The sequence below is a fragment of the Rhinatrema bivittatum genome, chromosome 16, assembly GCF_901001135.1.
Source record: "Rhinatrema bivittatum chromosome 16, aRhiBiv1.1, whole genome shotgun sequence".
In the NCBI taxonomy this organism is placed as follows: Eukaryota; Metazoa; Chordata; class Amphibia; order Gymnophiona; family Rhinatrematidae; genus Rhinatrema; species Rhinatrema bivittatum.
The window spans coordinates 32,405,496-32,426,501 of NC_042630.1; the positions used below are offsets into that span (position 1 = coordinate 32,405,496).

Consider the following 21,006-nt stretch of genomic DNA (forward strand, 5'->3'; position numbering starts at 1 on the left):
AGCACTGCGGCACAGGGAGAGAGAGAGGTGACACACAGAGAGTCAGGGACAGAGTTGGGATATGACTGAGGCACATGGTGTAATATACAAAGAGTCAGGGACAGAGCTGGGATTAGCACTGAGGGAGAGAGAGGTGACACACAGAGAGTCAGGGACAGAGCTGGGATTAGCACGGAGGCACAGGGTGTGATATTACAGAGAGTCAGGGACAGAGCTGGGATTAGCACTGAGGCACATGGTTTTATATACAGTCAGGGACAGAGCTGGGATTAGCACTGATGCACAGGGTGTGATATACAGAGAGTCAGGGGCAGAGCTGGGATTAGCACTGAGGCACAGGTGTGATATTCAGAGAGTCAGGGGCAGAGCTGGGATTAGCACTGAGGCACAGGGTGTGATATACAGAGAGTCAGGGGCAGAGCTGGGATTAGCAGTGAGGCACAGGGAGAGAGAGGTGACACACAGAGAGTCAGGGAGAGAGAGGTGAGCCTGGATCTCTTCCAGCTTTTCCTGTAACACTGAGCGTCCGAGCCTCCTCCTCTTCCCTGTTAAGATGAGCCACCCTGCATTTTTCCAGCCAAAGAAGTTTCTAAACAACAAGAAAAGTGACCCCAGGTGGTGAGACCATGCGACAGGAAACAGGCTGAAGGAGGGACCGGGAAAGGGGGGCAGGATTTAGGTTCCTTGTGCCCCCTCCTACCCAGACCCTGTAGTGCTACCACAAGCAGCTCCGGGTCGCCTTGGATGACCTTTCACCCCATCCCACTCTGGGTCCAGTTTCTCCGCTAAAGTCCTGCTCCATAGGACAGGGAGCCATCTGGTGACATGTCATGGCAGACTATGGGGATCATTCTGCCTCCTAGGGGGGATCCCTCAGAAGGTCATGGGTTACTCGGACACCAAGCCTTGGACAGCTATTTCTTTCAGATAAAAGGCTTAGACGATTATAGGTTTGAATTCCAGGAAAGGGGCAATAATGTTCTGGAGTGGGTCAGGTGAGTCCACATATGGTCTCTACTCTAATCCAATCTAAAAATAGAGACCAGGAGATCTTTCCAGAAGATGTGCCAGATATAGGGTCCAGCTACCTAACCAATTGCTTAGGGCCTCAGATTAGGAGAGATCTCTACATACACACAAAGAAAAAAAAATACTAAAATTTCAAGTTTTCTTTTTTTTTTTGGATAATGCTATGGGGGCCTGTTAAACTTGGCATAGCTTGGGGCCTCAGCATGTCTTAATCCAACTCTATCCAGAAGTCTCACCAGACACACCAAGGCAACCATCAGGTCCAGGCGTTCTCCCATCACATGCCTGGACTTGCAGTTCTGATTTTACGTTGGCCCACCCTAAGGGTCGATGCCATACGTGAGCGCTCTGGACCACGTATGAATCTTCTGTAGGCGTGATCTCCCCGAGCAAAGCAGGGCTACCACGCCTTAAATGGGCAAGCTGGGAGCTTACCCTAGAACCAGCCACCTCCCCGTAACAGCCATGCAGGCCAGGCCAGGCCCCTATCGTCCGGCTACAGGGACCACCTCAACGGGCCGCGTTCTCCTACCTTTGCCTTCCCGCCTGCCACCTTCTTCTTAATGAAACTCAGGGTCCGTTCCAGCGTGCTCTCCTCCCGCCTTTCGTTCTCCTTATCGCCGCTCTCCACAGCGTCCAGCTGGCTGAGGCTCCCAAAGCTGCCCCCGGGGGAACAGGAAAAATGCCAGTTACTCCAGAGGGGCAAGAGCTGGGCAGAGAAGCAATCCCGATCAGACCTGGCATGCCGAATCCATCAGGCTGTCAGGCATGAGCCCCCCAAGCTCCAGCGCAGGCCAACGAGAAGCTGCCTAGACCCTGTGGAAAAATCAGGCCCCGGGCAGATCCGTGCAAAGAACAGGGGGGAAGCTTTTACGGGAGTGCCCCCAAAGGGTTGCAGATCCCGGAGACAGAGGCCTTACTTCCTTTGAAGTCCTCTGTCCCAGGGATTCCCTCTACAAAAGCTGCAAGCAGACTGCCTCAGGAAGGCTGGACTTTGGCCCAGGGATTAGAAATGTGCCGCCAGGTCCTTCACCCCAGATCTGGCTTTCCTATTTGGATGATCAGACAATTATTGCTAGAAAAAGCAATTTTCAAGGTGAGGGGGTGGGGGGGGGGGCGGCAGAGTGTCACTACCTCAGAGGTAGTTCCACCCATGGCCTACAAACTTCACAAGCTTGCAGGGTCCCTCTCTCCTCCACTCCTCCACTCCTCTCCATCTCTGGCATCGGAGGGCTGCCTCTGTGCACCCGTGGGGCAGAGGTTTAAATCCTAGGCTGGATGACGCAGCCCTTGCCGCTGTCCAGTTGTGAAGGGGGCTCCAGTAATTATGAAAACAGGGCAGCCAGTCAAACTCCAGGTCAGCAAGGACAGACTGAGCCGGTCCTGGTTTTACCTCCCTTTCCCAAAGCACCTCTGGGCTTAAGAGTTCCGACTTCTCTAAGACAGGCAGGAAACTACAAATCCCAGCTTGCAATGGGGGGTAAAACCAGGAGCGACCCAGCTTGGCCCTGAGGATCTGGAGCTTGCTGGCAAAAAACCTGCATCTGCTAAAACACTTTGGTTAACGGCGCTGCGTCCCTCGAACCCGACAAGCACTCACCCGTTTGCAAGGTGTCTTCCGGGAGCAAAGAAGGAAACATCTGCAAAAGGGAAAAAAAGAGACAAAACTGTAGGAGCTCATAGGCCACGTTTCGGCGACAGAGAGCCAAAGGCACAGCCAGAGGGGGTGCGGACCCTGTGCCCCATGGAGAAGCTTGCCCGAGCCACGAACGCAAGATGAGAGAAGGGAGGTGGGGAGACAGGTCTGGGGTAGGGAAGGGAGAGGTCACCGTCACATGGTCACCGGGAAACACAAAGGGGACGTGGCCAGTGGTTAAAAACGTAAGCAAGCCGCTCCGGAAAAAAAAACAACCCCCTCTGGTAACGGGTACAGAAAATATGTCTCTGGCTCGACAACGCTTTTCTGTAAAAAGCAGAAGTCCCCATGTTAAGGCTTTTTTTTTTTTTTTTTTACAGGATAAAACAGAACAGAAATCAGAAAATGCAGCAAACCCAGACAAAGAAAGAAAGGAAGGTGCTCAATCTTTTTTTTAATTTTAAAGATTTGTTTTTATTCCTGAATAAATACTTTTTTTTAAAACATCTTTGAAAAGCTAATCGCTTCTGCTTTTTCAGTGATGGAATGCAGGAAGGAGTTGCCGCTGCTGTACTGTTCATCATTAGAGATCCTTTTTATCAACTTTTATTAATAATCCTTTTTATTAATTTCTGGATTCTGCTAGTTATATATACAGTGCTTCCCCAGGTAGCTATGGGAGGTGAGTGGTGTATATTATTCATCAGGGCTTTGGATTGTAGACGTGACTTCAAGACATCCCACGGCCACTGACTTTCTGCATGTGACCTTGGCGTGAGTCACTATTTCCCCCCACAGTACCACAAAGCTGATAAAAGTAAAATGGCTTTGGGAACCTCTTATAACTAGTCCACTCCCCACCTCCATTACCAGCATGCGACTATGGGGAAAAATGTTTAATGCATCTGACCCTGAGAGAGAGAGAGGAAGGGGGGGGGGGGGGGGGGGAATGTGTCCTTTTGTAGTCTTAGCACTCCCCCTGGTGGGCACCTGCTGGTACTGCTGGCATCTCACCTTAGGTAGGGCATCACCAGAGGACAGGACAATGGAATCCACTGCTCCTTAAGCACTGGTGGAAAGGCATCGGTTCCCTCTGCATCCCAGACAGACAGACAGGGCCTCCCCCTACCCCCCGAGCACTGAAAGGAGCCATTTCTGGTTGATCAACTCCGGCCAGTACTTGCACGGGACGCTTCCCAAGAGCAGTAGGGGATGGGGCGGTTGGTGCTAGGGGCAGGCCTTCCCAGTGAACCGGCACGATGGGGACGTGTGGGGAAGGGGGCATTATACTGCTAAAGATGCCGTCTTCGGCAGGGGATGCTAAATCTGCGTGCCAGGGCTACATTCCAGTACTGGCTGTCACCGGACTGCCACCAGACAAACCTCTCCCCCCCCTCCCCTTCCCCCATTACCACCCCCATCTTAGCCGGGCCATCACGCCCTGCACCTCAAAGGCCACCAACAGACCTGGCTCACGGCACAAGTTAAGCGTAAACCAGCACCCCAGCCTGATGAAAATACTGCACGCACCTTGCCTAACAGGCATGCATCACTTTTGATAACACAGCTGCACAGATTCATCTGGGGGCTTTCGGAAAGAGCCTGGAAGAGTGGCGAGGGGTACGTAATATATTTTTGGAAGAAAAGGAGGAATGGAATGGACCAGAATGGAAGGTAATGCAACAGATTTTATGCTGTATCGGTCTGTAATGCTTTTGGCGAGTTGTTCATTTGGTGGTCATTGTATTGTTGTTTCAGTTGTGCTGTTTACTCTAATTCCATGTTATTTAAAGTGATTTCATGCTCAGAGCACCCTAGCAAATTAGGCACGTGAGGAACATATATATATATATATATATATATATATATATATATATATATACATTAATTAAATCATGTCATCAAAGAGCTGGAATGGCTGCCATCTGCGCATCAGCCTGGCTCTAGTCCTTCCCTGCTGCGTTGGATTTTTTCTCAACCGTTCTGTAAGCCCCTCGTCTTCGGGGTACAGGGGTCGTGCCGCAGCGGCGCTGTGGCAAACCTTAAAACGCAGACGGTAGTGAAGTGCAAATGCCCAATGATCCTACAGAGCAATCTGAACTGCACACACACAACCCCCACCACCACCCCCCTTCCAGTAAAAACGGGCAGCGGCTTAATAAGGTGGGGGAGGGGCCAGATTCCTCCCCTGGGACTCACCTTCCTGAGAGCTGTAGGCATGGTCGATGCCCGTCATGGACACAGACTTGGAGAGCGAGGCGCCGCCAAAGTATTGCGAGGGTACGCGAGCGCCGGGCAGCCTCTTCGCCTGGCCCTGCTGAAGAGGTGGGGGGAGGGGAGGGGGGGGCAGAGGGTCACCCCAAAATGGTCAGAGCAGAGCAGAAGGAGAGGGTGCAGTTTAGCTATTGATTCCAGCACTTATATCCCTCACATCTTAAGCAAACAAGCTGCTCTAAGTGGGTCACTAGCGTTACTTAAACTCAACAAATGAAACAGATCACAGGCAGATAAGAAAGATCACTGCAAAAGTATCCTAATCCTTGCACAAACAAATATATCTTTAACTTCTAAAGAAAGAGTTTGCAATCGGATATCTCTGGCAGCTCATGTGGGCGGGCGGGCCCCAGGCTAACACGTGAGGCTCACAGCCTCTTTCCCCACATACTCAGCTACGTATCTGTAGGCAGGGCTGCAGACCTACACGCACACGTGTGACACATGCAGAACTCCATCCACCAGGCTTCCATTCAGCTGTGCACACGTCTGACACTTGGTCCTTTAGGAAAGAGATCATAAGTTCCCCTCCTCTGTGGGAGTCTCTGTGAACGGGCCTCTCTTGTATAGTCCTCCGGTGAGTGATAACGTCTAGACAAACTTTCGGTCCATGGTTAATGCCATGGTGCAGCCAGCACGATGCCTCCCTCTTTATCACCTTTCAGATAGCTTGGAAGCCCTTTGGGGTGGGGACCTGCCATACATCACAGCACTTTCCTGTGGCAAAGTGGGCTGGGGGGGGGGGGAAGGCGAGGAGTGGGAAGTAAGAGAGGAGGAAACCCAGGATAAAAGAAAGTGGGGATACAAAGCAAAAGCAGCTTCTCTCCAATGTACGGAAAGGGCCACGCATCTTGCTCCAACCTTCGGAGTAACTGAAGGCGTCAAGGCCCATCACACAGGCTCTCAGCACACCTAAGGTCGGGCACCGCCTTTACCTCTTCTTCCAGGGAGAAAAAGGATTCCAGCTCTTCATTGCTGTGGATTATGGGAACCCGGCGAGGGTCCTGTCTCCTCCCCATTGAATTCTCAATCTCATCAGGGTCCAATCCTTTCAGGCTTGCACTGAAGATAGAATAGTTGAGATGTTGGGTCATTATCGTTACTATAGGCTCCTGGGGAGGGGTCATAGATTGGAAGCAGAGAGGGTTCACAAGGTCTTATAACAATATTATTGGATTAAATCATATTGTACTGTGCTTGCAGGGAGATATTGGGGTGGAGAACCCAGTCTGTCTCATAGGAATGGGAGAGGCTTCTTAAATTTAGTGTGGGTTCCACTGCTAGTGCTGGGAGAGGAGGCTACAGTGCATTTTGTTGAATGGTCCATGCTATTGTTGGGAGGTTAGTAGGGGATGTAGTGTGTTTTGCTGAGTGGTCCATGCTATTGTTGGGAGGGAGTAGGGGATATAGTGTGTTTTGTTGAGTGGTCCATGCTATTGTTGGGAGGGAGTAGGGGATGTAGTGTGTTTTGTTGAGTGGTCCATGCTAGCATTGGAAGGGAGAAGGGGATGTAGTGTGTTTTGTTGAGTGGTCCATGCTATTGTTGGGAGGGAGTAGGGGATGTAGTGTGTTTTGTTGAGCAGTACATGCTATTGTTGGGAGGGAGAAGGGGATGTAGTGTGTTTTGTTGAGCAGTACATGCTATTGTTGGGAGGGAGTAGGGGATGTAGTGTGTTTTGTTGAGTGGTCCATGCTATTGTTGGGAGGGAGAAGGGGATGTAGTGTGTTTTGTTGAGTGGGCCATGCTATTGTTGGGAGGGAGAAGGGGATGTAGTGTGTTTTGTTGAGCGGTCCATGCTAGTGTTGGGAGGGAGTAGGGGATGTAGTGTGTTTTGTTGAGTGGTCCATGCTATTGTTGGGAGGGAGTAGGGGATGTAGTATGTTTTGTTGAGCGGTCCATGCTAGTGTTGGGAGGGAGTAGGGGATGTAGTGTGTTTTGTTGGGTGGTCCATGCTATTGTTGGGAGGGAGTAGGGGATGTAGTGTGTTTTGTTGAATGATTATGCCAGTCTTTGGGGGAGCGGTTTATAGAATATTTTGTTAAGTGAGTAGTGCCAATGTTTGGGGAAGGGGGTCTTAGTGTGATTTTTAGAGTGATAAATGCCATTTTTGGGGGAGGGGGTTGTAGGATGTTTTGCTGAGCGATTAGTGCCAGAGTTAGAGGGAGGGGGTTTGCTGTGTGTGTTTCGGTGACTCACTGGCACGATGAAGACTAACAGGTTCCCTGGCAGTCTTACAGTAGAAACAGGATCCCTGGCAGGGAGCTGGTAATCCTGGCAGCTGCCAGAGATGACTATCAAACAGCAAGGTATATGCCCAATGCACTTAAGCACACTCCACACTGTTCGCCAGCATCACTTTGACATCTGGAGGGGCCTGTGCCAGAGATGCCGAGATATGGCAGCCAGGGCTGGTAAGATTCCCAAGTCTGGGTGCAGCTCTTTCTGTCATATTCAGTACATAGGGCAGGACTCTCCACCAAAGAATCAGTGACCAAGTTAGGGAATGTGTGTGTGTGTGTGGTGTGTGTGTGTGGGGGGTAGTGATGCAGGGAGATGAGTCATTCTTCCTCACTAAAGGTTGTTACCTGACTCCATTTTCCTCTGCCCAGGTTGATCTACTCTTGGTTTTACCGCACGTCCATCCCTGAACCTGTAATTCTGCCCTTCCTAGCAAGTCCTATCCATGTCTGTATGCCGCTGTTAAATATATCTTGCCCTAGACAAGACTGTGAAAGGGGAATCACGATCGCAAGCTCTTTGCCCCACCTGCGCTCCTCGTAGTCCTGCTGGCTCCGCAGCTCCTTGCCGGGCTCCCAGCTGTGCCTGCGGAAGGAGTCATGGGACTGGAAGGAGGTCCTCAGCCGGCAGGACCTCCTCAGCGGCACCCCCCGGAAGCTGTCCGTCTCCTCCCCCTCCTCATCCTCCTCCTCCTCCTCTGGGCTGCAGGGGGAGAGGTGATCCGCCGCGGACATGCAGCGTGCCTTCGGCCTCCGCAGCGGGTAGCCTGCGTCGCCCCCTGCCAGCAGGAAGAGGTCCGTGATGGAGCCACTCATGGGCAGAGTGGGGTCGGGACTCGCTTACAGAGACACTGAAGGGAGAGGAGAAGAGAGAGAAGGGGACAGGGGTTAATGGGAGTTCACTGAATGATAAACACATCTCGGGCAGATTTACTAAAGTGCAAGATTCACTCGGGTTTTGCCCTGGTGTTCCCCACTCCTAACTTCTCGGGGATGTTTCTACTGGTACAATGCAAAGCAAAACTTGCATAATTTGTAGGGATGGTGGGAGGGGGAAGGGCAGTGTTGGGGTGCAAGCTCCAGGACTAAGCTTGTCACCTGGCTCTATGTACCTCACGTCATGCAGGGGTTTATAGTTCTCTGCCTACACGCAAAAGAGCAAGGCAGCAGAAGAGGACCGAAAGGCTCATCTGCATACCATTCCCAGCAGCCCCTGGGAGAGGAGTCCAGAAGTCAGAGCGAGTGATCCAGGCTTCGAACTCCAGAGCCCCAGCTTCCAGAGGCCCCGCCCCCTTGCAGCAGAAGAGGACAGGAAGCACACGCCACACCTCAAACCTCCTTATTATACTCTGTCCTTTTACCTTGCTATACCTTGTCTGTTTTCATTCGGTTTTATATCTTTTTATTTTACATGGTAATTGTGTTTGGTAGGAGTAATTTGCTACAGATTTTATACAGAAAGAATTTAATTCAAAACAAGAGTCAATAAGGTGGGTAACTAGGAAGATATAAGTAGATTTATTATGGTATTTTGAGGGTCATTTTCAGACAAATATAAAATAAAGCTATAGACTAAAAGTACTTTATGTTAGCATTATATCCCTGTTCCCTTAGAAATTTTAACTCGATAACAAATCAATAAGGTTATGATGCAGGAGGTAGTCCAGCAGAGAAAGGGGGGGCTTTCCAGTCTTTTGCACTGAGTGCCACATGTATGATGATCTCCCAGCGGTGAGTGGTCGTATGTGTGCGCTAAGAGCAAAGAGCTCCAAGCACTCAGAGATTGAGTCCGATCTCTGGCAGCCAGAGTGACAGACCCGGAGGAGCTAAGGGAGACAGAGAGGTATAGAGAGGAGACCTTCAGGGACATAGGAGAGAAGTCCCACCTCCAATCTGGCAGCCCCTGTGCTGCCTCGGAGGAGAAAGGTCACCTGGAAGGAGAGCATCAGGATGAAGAGGTAGATATAATTGGCATCTCAGAGACCTGGTAGAAGGAGGATAACCAATGGGACACAGTGATACCAGGGTGCAAATTATATCACAAGGATAGGATGGATCAAATTGGTGGAGGGGTGGTGCTATATGTTAAAGAGAGAGTCAAACGGGATAAAAGTTCTGCAGGAAACAAAATGCATGAAGTTAGCAAGTAGCACATTTAAGACTAATTGGAGAAAATTCTTTTACACTCAACGCACAATAAAGCTCTGGAATTTGTTGCCAAAGGATGTGGTTAGTGCAGTTAGTGTAGCTGGGTTCAAAAAAGGTTTGGATAAGTTCTTGGAGGAGAAGTCCATTAACTGCTAGGGAATAGCCACTGCTATTAATTGCATCAGTAGCATGGGATCTTCTTAGGGTTTGGGTAATCACCAGGTTCTTGTGGACTGGTTTGGCCTCTGTTGGAAACAGGATGCTGGGCTTGATGGACACTTGGTCTGACCCAGCATGGTAATTTCTTATGCTGAATCTATTCCAGATAAAAAGGGGAATAAATATTACCGTCCACCTGGCCAGAATGAACAGACAGACAATGAAATGCTACCGGTAAAAGAAATTAGGGAAGCTAACAAAATCAGCAGCATAGTAATATTGGGTGATTTCAGTTACCCCCACTATTGACTGGGTGAATATCATATCAGGATATTCTAGAGAAGTAAAGTTCCTGGATGAAATACATGACTGCTTCATGGAGTAGAACACAGGATTTGGTACGAGAGGTAAGAGTGTTGGAGCCATTTGGCAATAGTGATCACAACATGATCAAATTTGATTTAATAACTGGAAGGAGTGCACTAAAGAAATCTACTACAACAGCATTTAACTTTCAAAAGGTGATTATGATAAAATGAGGAAAATGGTTAGGAAAAAACTGAAAGGAGCAACTGCATAGGTTAAGAGTTTAGTTCAGGCATGGAAGTTGTTTAAAAATACCATCTTGGAAGCTCAGAACAGATGTATTCCATGTATTAGAAAAGGTGGAAGGAAGGCTAATCGACTACCAGCATGATTAAAAGGTGAGGTGAGAAAGGCTATAATATCTAAAAGAACATCTTTCAAGAAATGGAAAAGAGATCCGAATGAAGAAAACAGGAAACAGCATAAGCAATGGCAAGTCAGATGCAAAGCATTGATAAGGAAGGCAAAGAGAGAATTGGAAAAGAAGCTTGTGATGGAAGTGAAAACTCATTAAAAAAAACTTTTTCAGGTACATTTCCGGTAAAAAGCCTGCAAGGCAGTCAAGGGGTAAAAGGGGCACTTAGGGATGACAAAGCCATAGCAGAGAGACTAATGAATTCTTTGCTTCGGTATTCACTGAGGCAGATGTAAAAGATATATACCCATTCCAGAAATGATATTCAAAGGTGATGATTCAGAAAAACTGAAACAAATGTCAATGAACCTTGACAATGTACTAGGGCACATTGACAAACTAAAGAGTAACAAATCACCTGGACCAGATGGTATACATCCCAGAGTGCTGAAGGAACTGAGAAATGAAATAGTAGACCTGCTATTGGAAATTTGTAAACTATCTATGGTACCTGAGGACTGGGAAGTTTGCCAATGTAACGGCAATTTTTAAAAAGGGACCAAGGGGTGATCCAGGAAATTACAGACCAGTGAGTGACATCTGTGCCCGGCAAAATGGTAGAAACTATCATAAAGAACAAAATTGCTGAACATATAGACAAGCATAGTTTAATGGGACAAAGCCAATATGGATTTAGCCAAGAGCAGTCTTGCCTCACAAATTTGCTACATTTTTTGAGGGCGTAAATAAACATGTGGATAAAGGTGAACCAGTTGATACAATGTATCTGGATTTCCAGAAAGCATTTGACAAAGTCCCTCATGAGAGACTTCTTAGGAAATTAGAAAGTCATGGAATAAAGTGTAGAGTCCTATTGAGCTTTGCTAACTGGTTAAAAGACAGAAAACAGTGGAGCGCCCCAGGGATCTGCTCTGGCACCACTGCTTTTTAATATATTTATAACTGACCTGGAAATGGGAACAAGTGAGGTGATCAAATTTGCCGATGACACAAAATTATTCAAAGTTGTTAAATGTATTTATTTAATAATTTTTATATACCGACTTTTCATGCAAGCATATCAAATTGGTTTACAGTAGTTAGCAATTATTTAAAATTATTATTAAATTAGGGCCCGCGGCAAAAAGAGGCACTAGGGACACTAGCGCGACTCTAGCGCCTCTTTTTGGACAGGAGCGGCGGCTGTCAGCGGGTTTGACAGCCAACGCTCAATTTTGCCGGCGTCGGGTCTCGAGCCCGCTGACAGCCACGGGTTCAGGAACCGGATGCCAGCAAAATTGAGCATCCGGTTTTCAACCCGCGAGCCGCGGGCCCATTTCAAATTTTTTTTTTTTTATTTTTAACTTTTTTTAACTTTGGGGGCCTCCGACTTAATATCGCCATGAATATGCACAGTAAAAACTGCTTTTCTGTGCACTTCCCCGGCACCACGCCTACCTTTGGGTAGGCGCTAATTTCTTAAAGTAAAATGTGCGGCTTGGCTGCACATTTTACTTACTGTATCACGCGGGAATACCTAATAGGGCCATCAACATGCATTTGCATGTTGCGGGTGCTATTAGGTTCTGGGGGGTTTGACGCGCGTTTTCGACGCGCTATTACCCCTTACTGAATAAGGGGTAAAGCTAGCGCATCGAAAACGTGTCCAATCGCGGGTTAACAGTGCGCTCTGCACTGTACTGTATCGGCCTGTTTGAGAGGTAGTATAGTTAGGGTAGAGATAGAATAATAAAAATAAAAATATACATTACCTTGGTATTAAATCAGAAGTGTAAGATAATTATGCTAACAGCTCTTGGTAGGCTTGTTTAAAAAGCCAAGTTTTAATCCCCTTTTTTTTAAATCACAAGAGGATTGTGAGAAATTGCAAGAGGACATTGCAAAACTGGGAGACTGGGCATGCAAATGGCAAATGAAATTTAATATGGACAAGTGCAAAGTGATGCACTTAGGGAAGAGAACCCAAATTAAAGCTACAACATGCAAGGTTCCACATTAGGAGTCACCACTCAGGAAAAGGATCTAGGTGTCATCCTTGAACATATGTCGAAATCCTCAGCTCGGTGTGCAGCAGCAGCCAAGAAAGCAAATAGAATGCTAAGGATTATTAGGAAAGGAATAAAGAATAAAGCAGAGAATATCATAACGCCTCTGTATCACTCATAGTGCAACCTCATATTGAGTATTGTGTGCAGTTCTGGTCACCGCATCTCAAGAAAGATACAGCAGAATCAGAAAAGGTACAGAAAATGACGACCAAAATGATAAAGGGGGTGGAACAATTCCCCTATGAGGAAAGGCTAAAGAGGTTAGGACTCTACAGCTTGGAGAAGAGATGGCTGAGGGGAGATATGAGAGAGGTTTATAAAATGATGAGTGGAATGGAACAAGTAAGTATTAATCAGTTGTTTACTCTTTTGAAAAGTACAAAGACCAGGGGACACACAATGAAGTTACTGGGTAATTTAAATCTAATAAGAGAAAATATTTTTTTACTCAACGCATAATTGAGGTCTGAATTTGTTGCCAGAGGATGTGGTGAAAGCTGTTAGTGTAGGTATGTTTAAAAAAGGTTTGGACAAGTTCCTGGAGGAAAAGTCCATTAATCATGATTAAGGTGGAGTTGCAGAAATCCACAGCTTATTCTTGGGATAAGCAGCTTGGGATCTATCTACCCCTTGGGATCCTGCCAGGTACTTGTGACCTGGCTTGGCCACTGTTGGATACTGGGCTTAATGGACCTTTGGTCTGACCCAGTATGGCAAGTCTTATGTTCTTAAGTTAAGGATGGCCGACTCCAGTCCTCGAAAGCCACACACAGGCCTGGTTGTTCAGGACATCCACAATGAATATGCCGGAGAGAGATCTGCATACCATGGAGGCAGTGCATGCACATCTCTCTCGTGCATGCACTGCAATGCATAACCGATTCCATCTCCAATGCCCTAAAAAGATGGGACAGCGCCCTCGCATCCATCAACTGTCTCCTCACTCAACTCAACCTGGCCCTAAACCCTAATAAAACTGAACTCATGATCATCTCATCTCAAGCCATCAATTCTTTACCTACACTTTCAGCCAATTCACCCCCCTCTCTCCCTACATTCTCCCAAACCGTAAGAGACCTAGGTGTCACACTTGACCCCCAATTCAGCCTACAGAAATGTATCTCTTCCACCATCAAAGACTGTTACTACAAACTACACACTCTCAAAAAACTTAAACCCATCCTGCATTTCAACGACTTTAGAACTGCCCTACAAGCCCTTATATTATCCAAAATAGACTACTCAAACGCTTTACTCCTAGGTCTCCCGAAGAACAGCCTTGCCCCCCTTCAGCTGCTTCAAAATGCAGCTGCACGTGTATTAACTGGCTCCCGTAGAAAAGAACACATCACACCTGTTCTCAAACAACTTCATTGGCTCCCCATCACAACCAGAATTCAATTTAAAACTCTCACCCTCATACATAAAGCCGTCCACAATCCCGACATGCTCTGGTTCTCAGACAGTCTACACATCCGTTTCTCCTCCAGACCCACCAGAACACCCTTCACAGCAAATATTCACACTCCATCTCCCAAACTTTTCCACTTAACAACCACCAAACAACGTGCACTATCCCTAGCTGGACCTTCCCTATGGAACTCTATCCCCACCCACCTATGCCTTGAGACCTGCGCCAAAAAATTCAGACAAAATCTCAAGACTTGGCTTTTTACACAAGCCTACACATGAACCCCCCTACTTTTCACCCCTTTCTCCTACACCCTTCTCCCCGCCCCTCCCCTCGCCCCCCAAGCATACTACCAATCTCCCCCCCTCCTAACTCCCTCCCCCTAACTTTTTATTGTAAATAATTTACTTGTATATAATTTGTCATTGCGTATATCTAACCATTTTATTGCGCTTATCTAATTGTACAGCATTTCCTTTGTTTTCCCCCCCTCTCCCCCCCTACCCAGTTCTCTTATCAGTTTCACTGTAAAGCCCCGTTGGCCATTTTATGTTACATGGAAACCGATGTGATGTTTTCTTAACGAATGTCGGTATACAAAAATTTTAAATAAATAAATAAATAAATCTCTCTTGTGCATATTCACTGCAGCTATCCTGAAAACCTGGCCTGTTTGTGGCTCTTCAGGACCAGAGTTGGCCTCCCCTGGGCTATAGTGCTTCACATCCCTAGCGAAAATCTATTTAATGCTCGTTTTGGGGATGGTGCATGGGCGCAAAGGCAGCACAGGCAGGACTGGATGGGTTCCATGGTATCCTAAGCTGGAAGAACACAGCCTGCGCTGAACAATCCAGAGCCACTCAGCAGTGTCTTGAAGGTGAAAAAGGTAAATTCTGTTTGCACAAACCCGACCCATCCCCAGCCCTCCCCCGAGACCTTTGGCAGCAATAGAGAGATGTTTTATACATAGACATTCCTGAATAAATAACTGCTTATTGCGCAACAAGATTAGAATAGGGTCTTCGGAAAGCACTGCTCTCATCAGTGGAGCAGGAGGAGGAGGAGGAGGTCGAGCAGACCCCCCCCCTGTAACTCCGCATGGGGGGGGGGCGGTGGAGGGAGGGGGGATTCTGGGTCTAGCTCACCTCCTTTCCGGCTGCAGCACCAAGCACTTTGCATGTTCCCCGAAGAGGTCTCGCCCGTCCGGAGAGGAGGAGAGAAGAGCTGGAGAGACCCAAGCTGGTCTTGTCCTGGAGACCCCTGTGTGAAAAGAAGAGCGGGAGGCAGAGCCTTGTAAATAAATAAATAAATAGATAAAGTTACAGGAGCAGGCGCGGAGAGACAAAACCTCTGCTGAGCAAAGAAAAGCATCAAGAGGGCCACGGAACATTGTCTTGATGAGACTGTAAGCTCCTCGGGGCAGGGACTGCCTGCTATGTGTATCTGTACAGCTCTGCGTACACCGAGCAGCGCTTTAGAAGCAAGACATAGGAGTAATGGTAGCAGCTGTGTGGCTAACTGAGATCCTTCTCATCGGATAAGCTGAGGGCCTCTGCCCTGGGATGGGGCAGGATAAGAGTTACTCAAAGTGTTACCGCGGGGATATAATGTTTTGCTTTGTGCCTGCAATGCTCTTCCTGCAAACCGTGAAAACAGATGCAATGTAAACAGATGTGATGAATTGAGCCTCTGGAGTGACAAGGGACAGGCACACACAGGCCACGATCTTCCACGTGGGACAGACGAGCCTCTCTGCGTGCGGGAGGGGACAACTCAAGTTGGACGGGAAAGGAGACATCCTCTCGGTTTTATCCCACACTCGGTAGCAGGTGCAGAAGTTTGCACTTAAAAAAAAGCCGAGCCAGCCTGGGCTGGGGTTTCACTGTGGGCTCTGATTTCCAGCTCCATGGGCTGGGCATTATCAGATGTGCCCCAGGTAGCCCAAGATAGGCTGAGCCAGTCCTGCTTTAAAAAACACACGTCCTCCGCAAATGAGATAAAAATTTTGATTCCTTTAATTAAAGAAAAAAAAAAAAACAAACCAGGAGAAGGTCCCCAGGGATGCATTGGGAGTGGGACAACCAGGCCCGATTCAGCCTATCCAGGGCGACATGGAGTCATCTGGTGGCTCATGGCTCCTTTTCAGTTTAAACCAATTTTCACCCAAATTTTAGGCTGATTAAAAAGCAGCTCCAGAGCTGCAGATGCAGCGCCTCCAGGCCTCCGGCTAGTGTGGGTCAAAGCACCTGCAGCATTTTAAGTTCATCCGTCCCACCACCAGCACCACCAGTGCCACTGATGTGGCATTTCAAGATCTTTATCCGCCGCACCCAGGAGGCCACAGTGCCTGCTATGTGGTGCTTCCAAGGCACTTCCTGTGCAGGCTCCCTGGCCCCGCGCAGGAGAGACGTGCGGCACAGCAAAGCGCAGGAGTCTCAGTCAGCGCGCGGCCGAAGGAGAGCGCAGAAGCCTGGAGCCATGCTGTTGCATCGAGGGAGAGAGAACGGGGGACATGCTAGGCGGGGAATTGGAGTAGAGAGAGAGGGGGATGCAGCTGAGTGAGTGAGTAGGAGTATCCGCTTAATATTGTTTTATTGCCCTGGTTTCTGTCCACCAACATAAACTCCGATATTTGTGCAGAAAAATAACGAGTCTCATTTTCCCACCGATTTTTCTCCCTTTGTTGCTCCGCAAAATAAACCTTGATAAAGTCACAGCAAAATATATATATATATATATATATAAAGCATACAACTGCAGTCTACTTTTTCATAAACAGGGAAAAATGTTAAAAAATCCAGCACAGGCCAAGAGTAAGTAGAAAACCTTGGCCGGAGACCACCCTCTGAACACTAGTCAATTTCTCCTTCATATCAAAAAGGACAACACTAAGTGACGGGGCCAAATGCGAATCCCCCCCTCAAGATCTTACCTGGATCCCCGGACTGGGGAAATGGAGAGTCGGCCGGGCCCTGCAGGGGCTTTCAAGACTCAGGGCCAGCACTGCTCTTGGTAAGAGCCGGTGAGCTGGCCCTGGAGAGCTGTTTGGAGCACAGCCACTAGATGGCGCTGCAGGAACATCAAAACAGAGACCGGTGCAATCCCCTGAGGAACGGGTTAATCCAGTCCAGGTTTTGCTCCCAGTGCACGCAGGGATTTGTAGTTCTGGTTTTCTTAAGTTGCTCAATTTGGGGGGGGGGGGAGGGCTAATCAAGACCTGCAATTCCATGCACGTAAAGGGAACACAGAGCCCCACCACCACCCCTTCATTAACTGCCCCACAAAAGCAGTGCAAATATTGTTTTTGAACCATTTATTTATTTATTTATTTATTTATTATTTTTATTATACCGACATCAATTGTTCCTTGTACCCCTGTACATAACTTCTCCTTATGTATCCACTCACCATTCCCCCCCCCTTTTTCCTTTGTCTCGTATACCCCCACCCCTCCCCCTCCTTATTTACTTATTTATTGTATATTACCTTTTAATTATTTACTATGTTACTTCGTTTATGTTACACAATGTTCCATGTAAAGGCTTTGCCTATATATCCTTGGTTGTAAGTTATCTGTAAACCGGCACGATGTGCAAACGGTTGCCGGTATATAAAACAAAATAAATAAATAAAATAAATAAATGACACTCAGAATGCTCAACGTACAAACAATTATTTTTTATGCCACTACCCATTAAAAAAAATAATTCGCTGGGCAGACTGGATGGATCATTTTGGTTTTTATCTGCCATCATTCACAGTGAGGTCGATATTCAAATGCTAGATAGCCGGATAAATCACTTATCTGGCTATCAGGTTAGCCGGTTACGTTGTGGGCAGGCAGTGAGCAAATCAGGGCGGCACTGCTTAGCCGGAAAAGTTATCTGTCTAAGTAACGCTATTGAGACTTAGCCGGAAAAGTTATCTGTCTAAGTAACGCTATTGAGACTTAGCCGGATAAGTTATCTGTCTAAGTAACGCTATTGAGACTTAGCCGGATAAGTTATCTGTCTAAGCACTAAACTTAAGACGGCTATGACTTATCCAGCTGAGTAGCGCCAAATAAGGGGATATTTAGCAGCTTAGCTGTGCAGCTGAATATCCCATCTAAGACAACTGGATATGTCTGTCCGGCTAACTTACATATCCAGCTATTTTTTTTAATATTGACACCTATGTTACTATCGGGCTAATGCAGTACAGTGCACTGTTTAACACGCGGTTGGACGTGCATAATGGGTTTAGCGTGTCAAAAACGCATGTCCAAACCCCCCCCCCCCCCCCCCCCGAAACTAATAGTGCAGATCACATGCAATGCAAGTTGACGAGGCAATTAGTTATACACCCGGGATACCGAAAAAAAAAAACGTGTGCCCAAGCCGCACATTTCATGCTCAGAAATTAACGCCCACCCAAGGGCAGGCGTTAATTTCCGAGCAACCCAAAAAAAAAAGTGTACAGAAAAGCAGGAAATACTGGCGATATTAAGTCGGAGGAACCAAGAATGTTAACAAAAATAATTTAAAAATTACAAATACATTTTTTAAAAATGTGCCAGCCGGTCAGGTTAGGAAAACGGATGCTTAATTTTATCAGGGTGGCTGTCGGCAGGTTCAGCAAACCGACGCTCGTAAAATTGAGCGTCGGTTTCCTGAACCCGCTGACAGCCACCCCTCCTGGGTTTCCGGTAATAAGGAGGCGCTAGGGGCGCGCTATTGTTCCTAGCGCCAGCCCTCATTTTAATACCGTATCTCGTGCCCAGGAAAGGTGGCTGGTCGCACGTTAGGAAAGCGGGCGCTGAACACCCAGTGTCCGTTTTCCGCGCGACCTTACCGTATCAGACTGTTTAGCCTCGGACCGTGACTGCCGGTAAAGGTGCCAGATTTATGGGGTTGTGCCGACCTATAATCTGGATGCGAGCTGAGGGAGGAGCTGCTGAAGTGTGTAACTGCGGATAAGGAGGCGCAGCGCACGCTCGCTTCCCTCCAGCTGAAAGTCACTGGGAAGGGGTGGGTAGCGCAAAGAGCCCTTCCAGGGGAGGGCACACAGGGCAGAAAGGAAGAGAGAGAGAGAGAGAGAGAGAGCGAGGAGGCTGATCCAGTGCTGGTTCATCCCCATCGAGCTCCCTAGGAACATCAACTCCAAGTCCCAGCATGCAATGGGGGACGGGGGGGACGGGACCCAGTTCAGTTGATCTGGGGCGAGACGGCAAGACTTAGGCAGGGTTTAATCGCGCTGTCTGATTGTAGATTAACCCGCCACCTTGAAGGACTCTCTTTAGGTGCTGGGAAAACAGAGAGAGGCTCCAGTCCTGGACGAAACAACAGGGTCTGCTGTGTGTCCCCCACCTCTTCACCGCTTCTCCACCAGTAGAAAAACAAAGGTTTTTCCCTGCGGCGAGGGCCCTTAAAGCCGCCAGCCACGAGAAACACCCAGTTTTAGCCACGTCTGAGCCAGGAGAGCCGTGCTCTTCGGTCTGCCGCTGCTTTCGAGCCTTGGACTCTCACACGGGCCGACACAGTACAGTGCGCTCCGATGCCGGCAAAATTGAGCGTCGGCTGTCAAACCCGCTGACAGCCGCCGCTTCTGTCAAAAAAGAGGCGCTAGGGACGCGCTCCAATGGAGCGCACTGTTAGCCGGCATTTGGACGCGCGTAACGGGCCGAAAACGCGCGTCCAACCCCTCCCGAACCTAATAGCGCCCTCAACATGGAAATGCATGTTATGCCCGCGAGATTCAGTAAGCAAAATGTGCAGCCAAGCCACACATTTTACTTTCAGAAATTAGCGCCTACCCAAAGGTAGGCGCTAATTTTTTCCGGCACCGGGAAAGTGCACAGAAAAGCAGTAAAAACTGCTTTTCTGTGCACTCTCTGACTTAATATCATGGCGATATTAAGTCGGAGGTCCCGAATGTTTAAAAAAGTAGAAAATTTAAAAAAAAAAATTTAAAATGGGCCCGCGGCTGTCGGGTCAAAAACTGGACGCTCAATTTTGCCGGCGTCCGGTTTCCAAGCCCGTGGCTGTCAGCGGGCTCGAGAACCGACGCCGGCAAAATTGAGCGTCGGCTGTCAAACCCACTGACAGCCGCCGCTCCTGTCAAAAAAAAAAAGAGGCGCTAGGGATGCGCTAGTGTCCCTAGCGCCTCCTTTTACCGCCAGGCCTAATTTAAATAAATTAAGATACTGAATCGCGCGCACAGGAGAGAGAGGCCTGTGCGTGCGCCAGGAGAGCGGGCGTTTGCCTGCTCTCCCGCGTTTTTACTGTATCGGCCCGACAGTCAGCACAATTTTGGAGGATCCACGTTAAAGATGGCCGCCACCGATTTCATCCCCCCCCCCCCCGTTGGCAGCCCCGCCTCTCCTGCAGCAGGGACGCAGCGGAGGATCTGGGATGTTACAGACGAACCAGAAAGGAAGGGGCATGGCAGCCCCAAGATCAGAGGGAGACCAGTACAAAAAAAAAATAAAACAGAGAGAAGCGGGTCCGGGAAGAGGAACAAGGTTTTCATTTTTAAATGTGCGTCTTGGGGGGGGGGGGGTTCTCATCCTGTAGGCTGCCGCTCTGGAACAGCCTAGCCCAGACCAGAAAGCTTTTAATCTGTAAGGCCGAGGTACAGAAACAGAACAGCAGAGCAGCCAGCAGGCCCCAAATCACCTCCCGCTCTCCCTGCATGCAGCAGTCCCTGCTGTTTAACGGCAAGAATTGGGGACAGGAGGCGCTGGGCCTCTTGGAGATCTTACTCTGGTTTGGGAGGGGAGGGGGGGGAAGCTGCATTCCCTCCCAGATCTCCCTCCCTCCCTCCTACACCTTTTTGACATCCTTTCCCTCCTTCTCGCCCCCTCTCCCAAGCTACCTAACCTTCCAACCTGTCTTAATTTATCCAGTATTAATGCTTCTATATTTATTTTATTCTCATTTTATTTTTATTTTATTTTATTTTATATTAATCCTGCTTTAGCTGTTTGTGGTTTGTAACTGTTCCTTGTTCTCCAATTGCTAATGTTCATTCTTTAATGTATCGCCTCCCAGCAAAAATTTTGTTTCAATGTAAACCGGTGTGATATGTATTCTTTACAGGAACGTTGGTTATATAAAAATCCTAAATAAATAAATAAATCTGGGATCCTGGCTCCTCTTAGGCCCCAGGCAAACTCCTTTCCCACCCCTTTCTTTGGACTATTTCAGGTAAAACAAAAAAAAAAAGCCCTGACTCCCATGGTAAAGTCATTCATTCAATCCTCTAATGCAGAGCGAGGGAACTTAATGACGGCTCAAAGCCGGCGGGGTCATTAAGGTAATGAATAGGCACTGGCAGAGCT

At 48.1% G+C, this 21,006-nt stretch overlaps 1 protein-coding gene across 2 annotated transcripts in view; it reads right to left on the minus strand.

The window, feature by feature from the left end:
* Positions 1–21,006, minus strand: part of ARHGEF2 (Rho/Rac guanine nucleotide exchange factor 2) — a 119,232-nt gene that overhangs the window by 81,997 nt on the left and 16,229 nt on the right. Inside the window, exons 2-7 of one of the 2 annotated variants that reach the window (XM_029579431.1) lie at positions 14,831–14,945; positions 7,707–8,028; positions 5,875–6,001; positions 4,865–4,979; positions 2,630–2,669; positions 1,562–1,688 (exon numbers count right to left, since the gene is read on the minus strand). In XM_029579431.1, coding sequence (XP_029435291.1) covers positions 1,562–1,688; positions 2,630–2,669; positions 4,865–4,979; positions 5,875–6,001; positions 7,707–7,993 — 696 coding nt within the window. In that variant the 5' untranslated portion in view covers positions 7,994–8,028; positions 14,831–14,945. Of the gene's footprint in view, positions 1–1,561; positions 1,689–2,629; positions 2,670–4,864; positions 4,983–5,874; positions 6,002–7,706; positions 8,029–14,830; positions 14,946–21,006 lie in introns of both variants that reach the window. The other variant, XM_029579430.1, reaches the window with a different exon arrangement.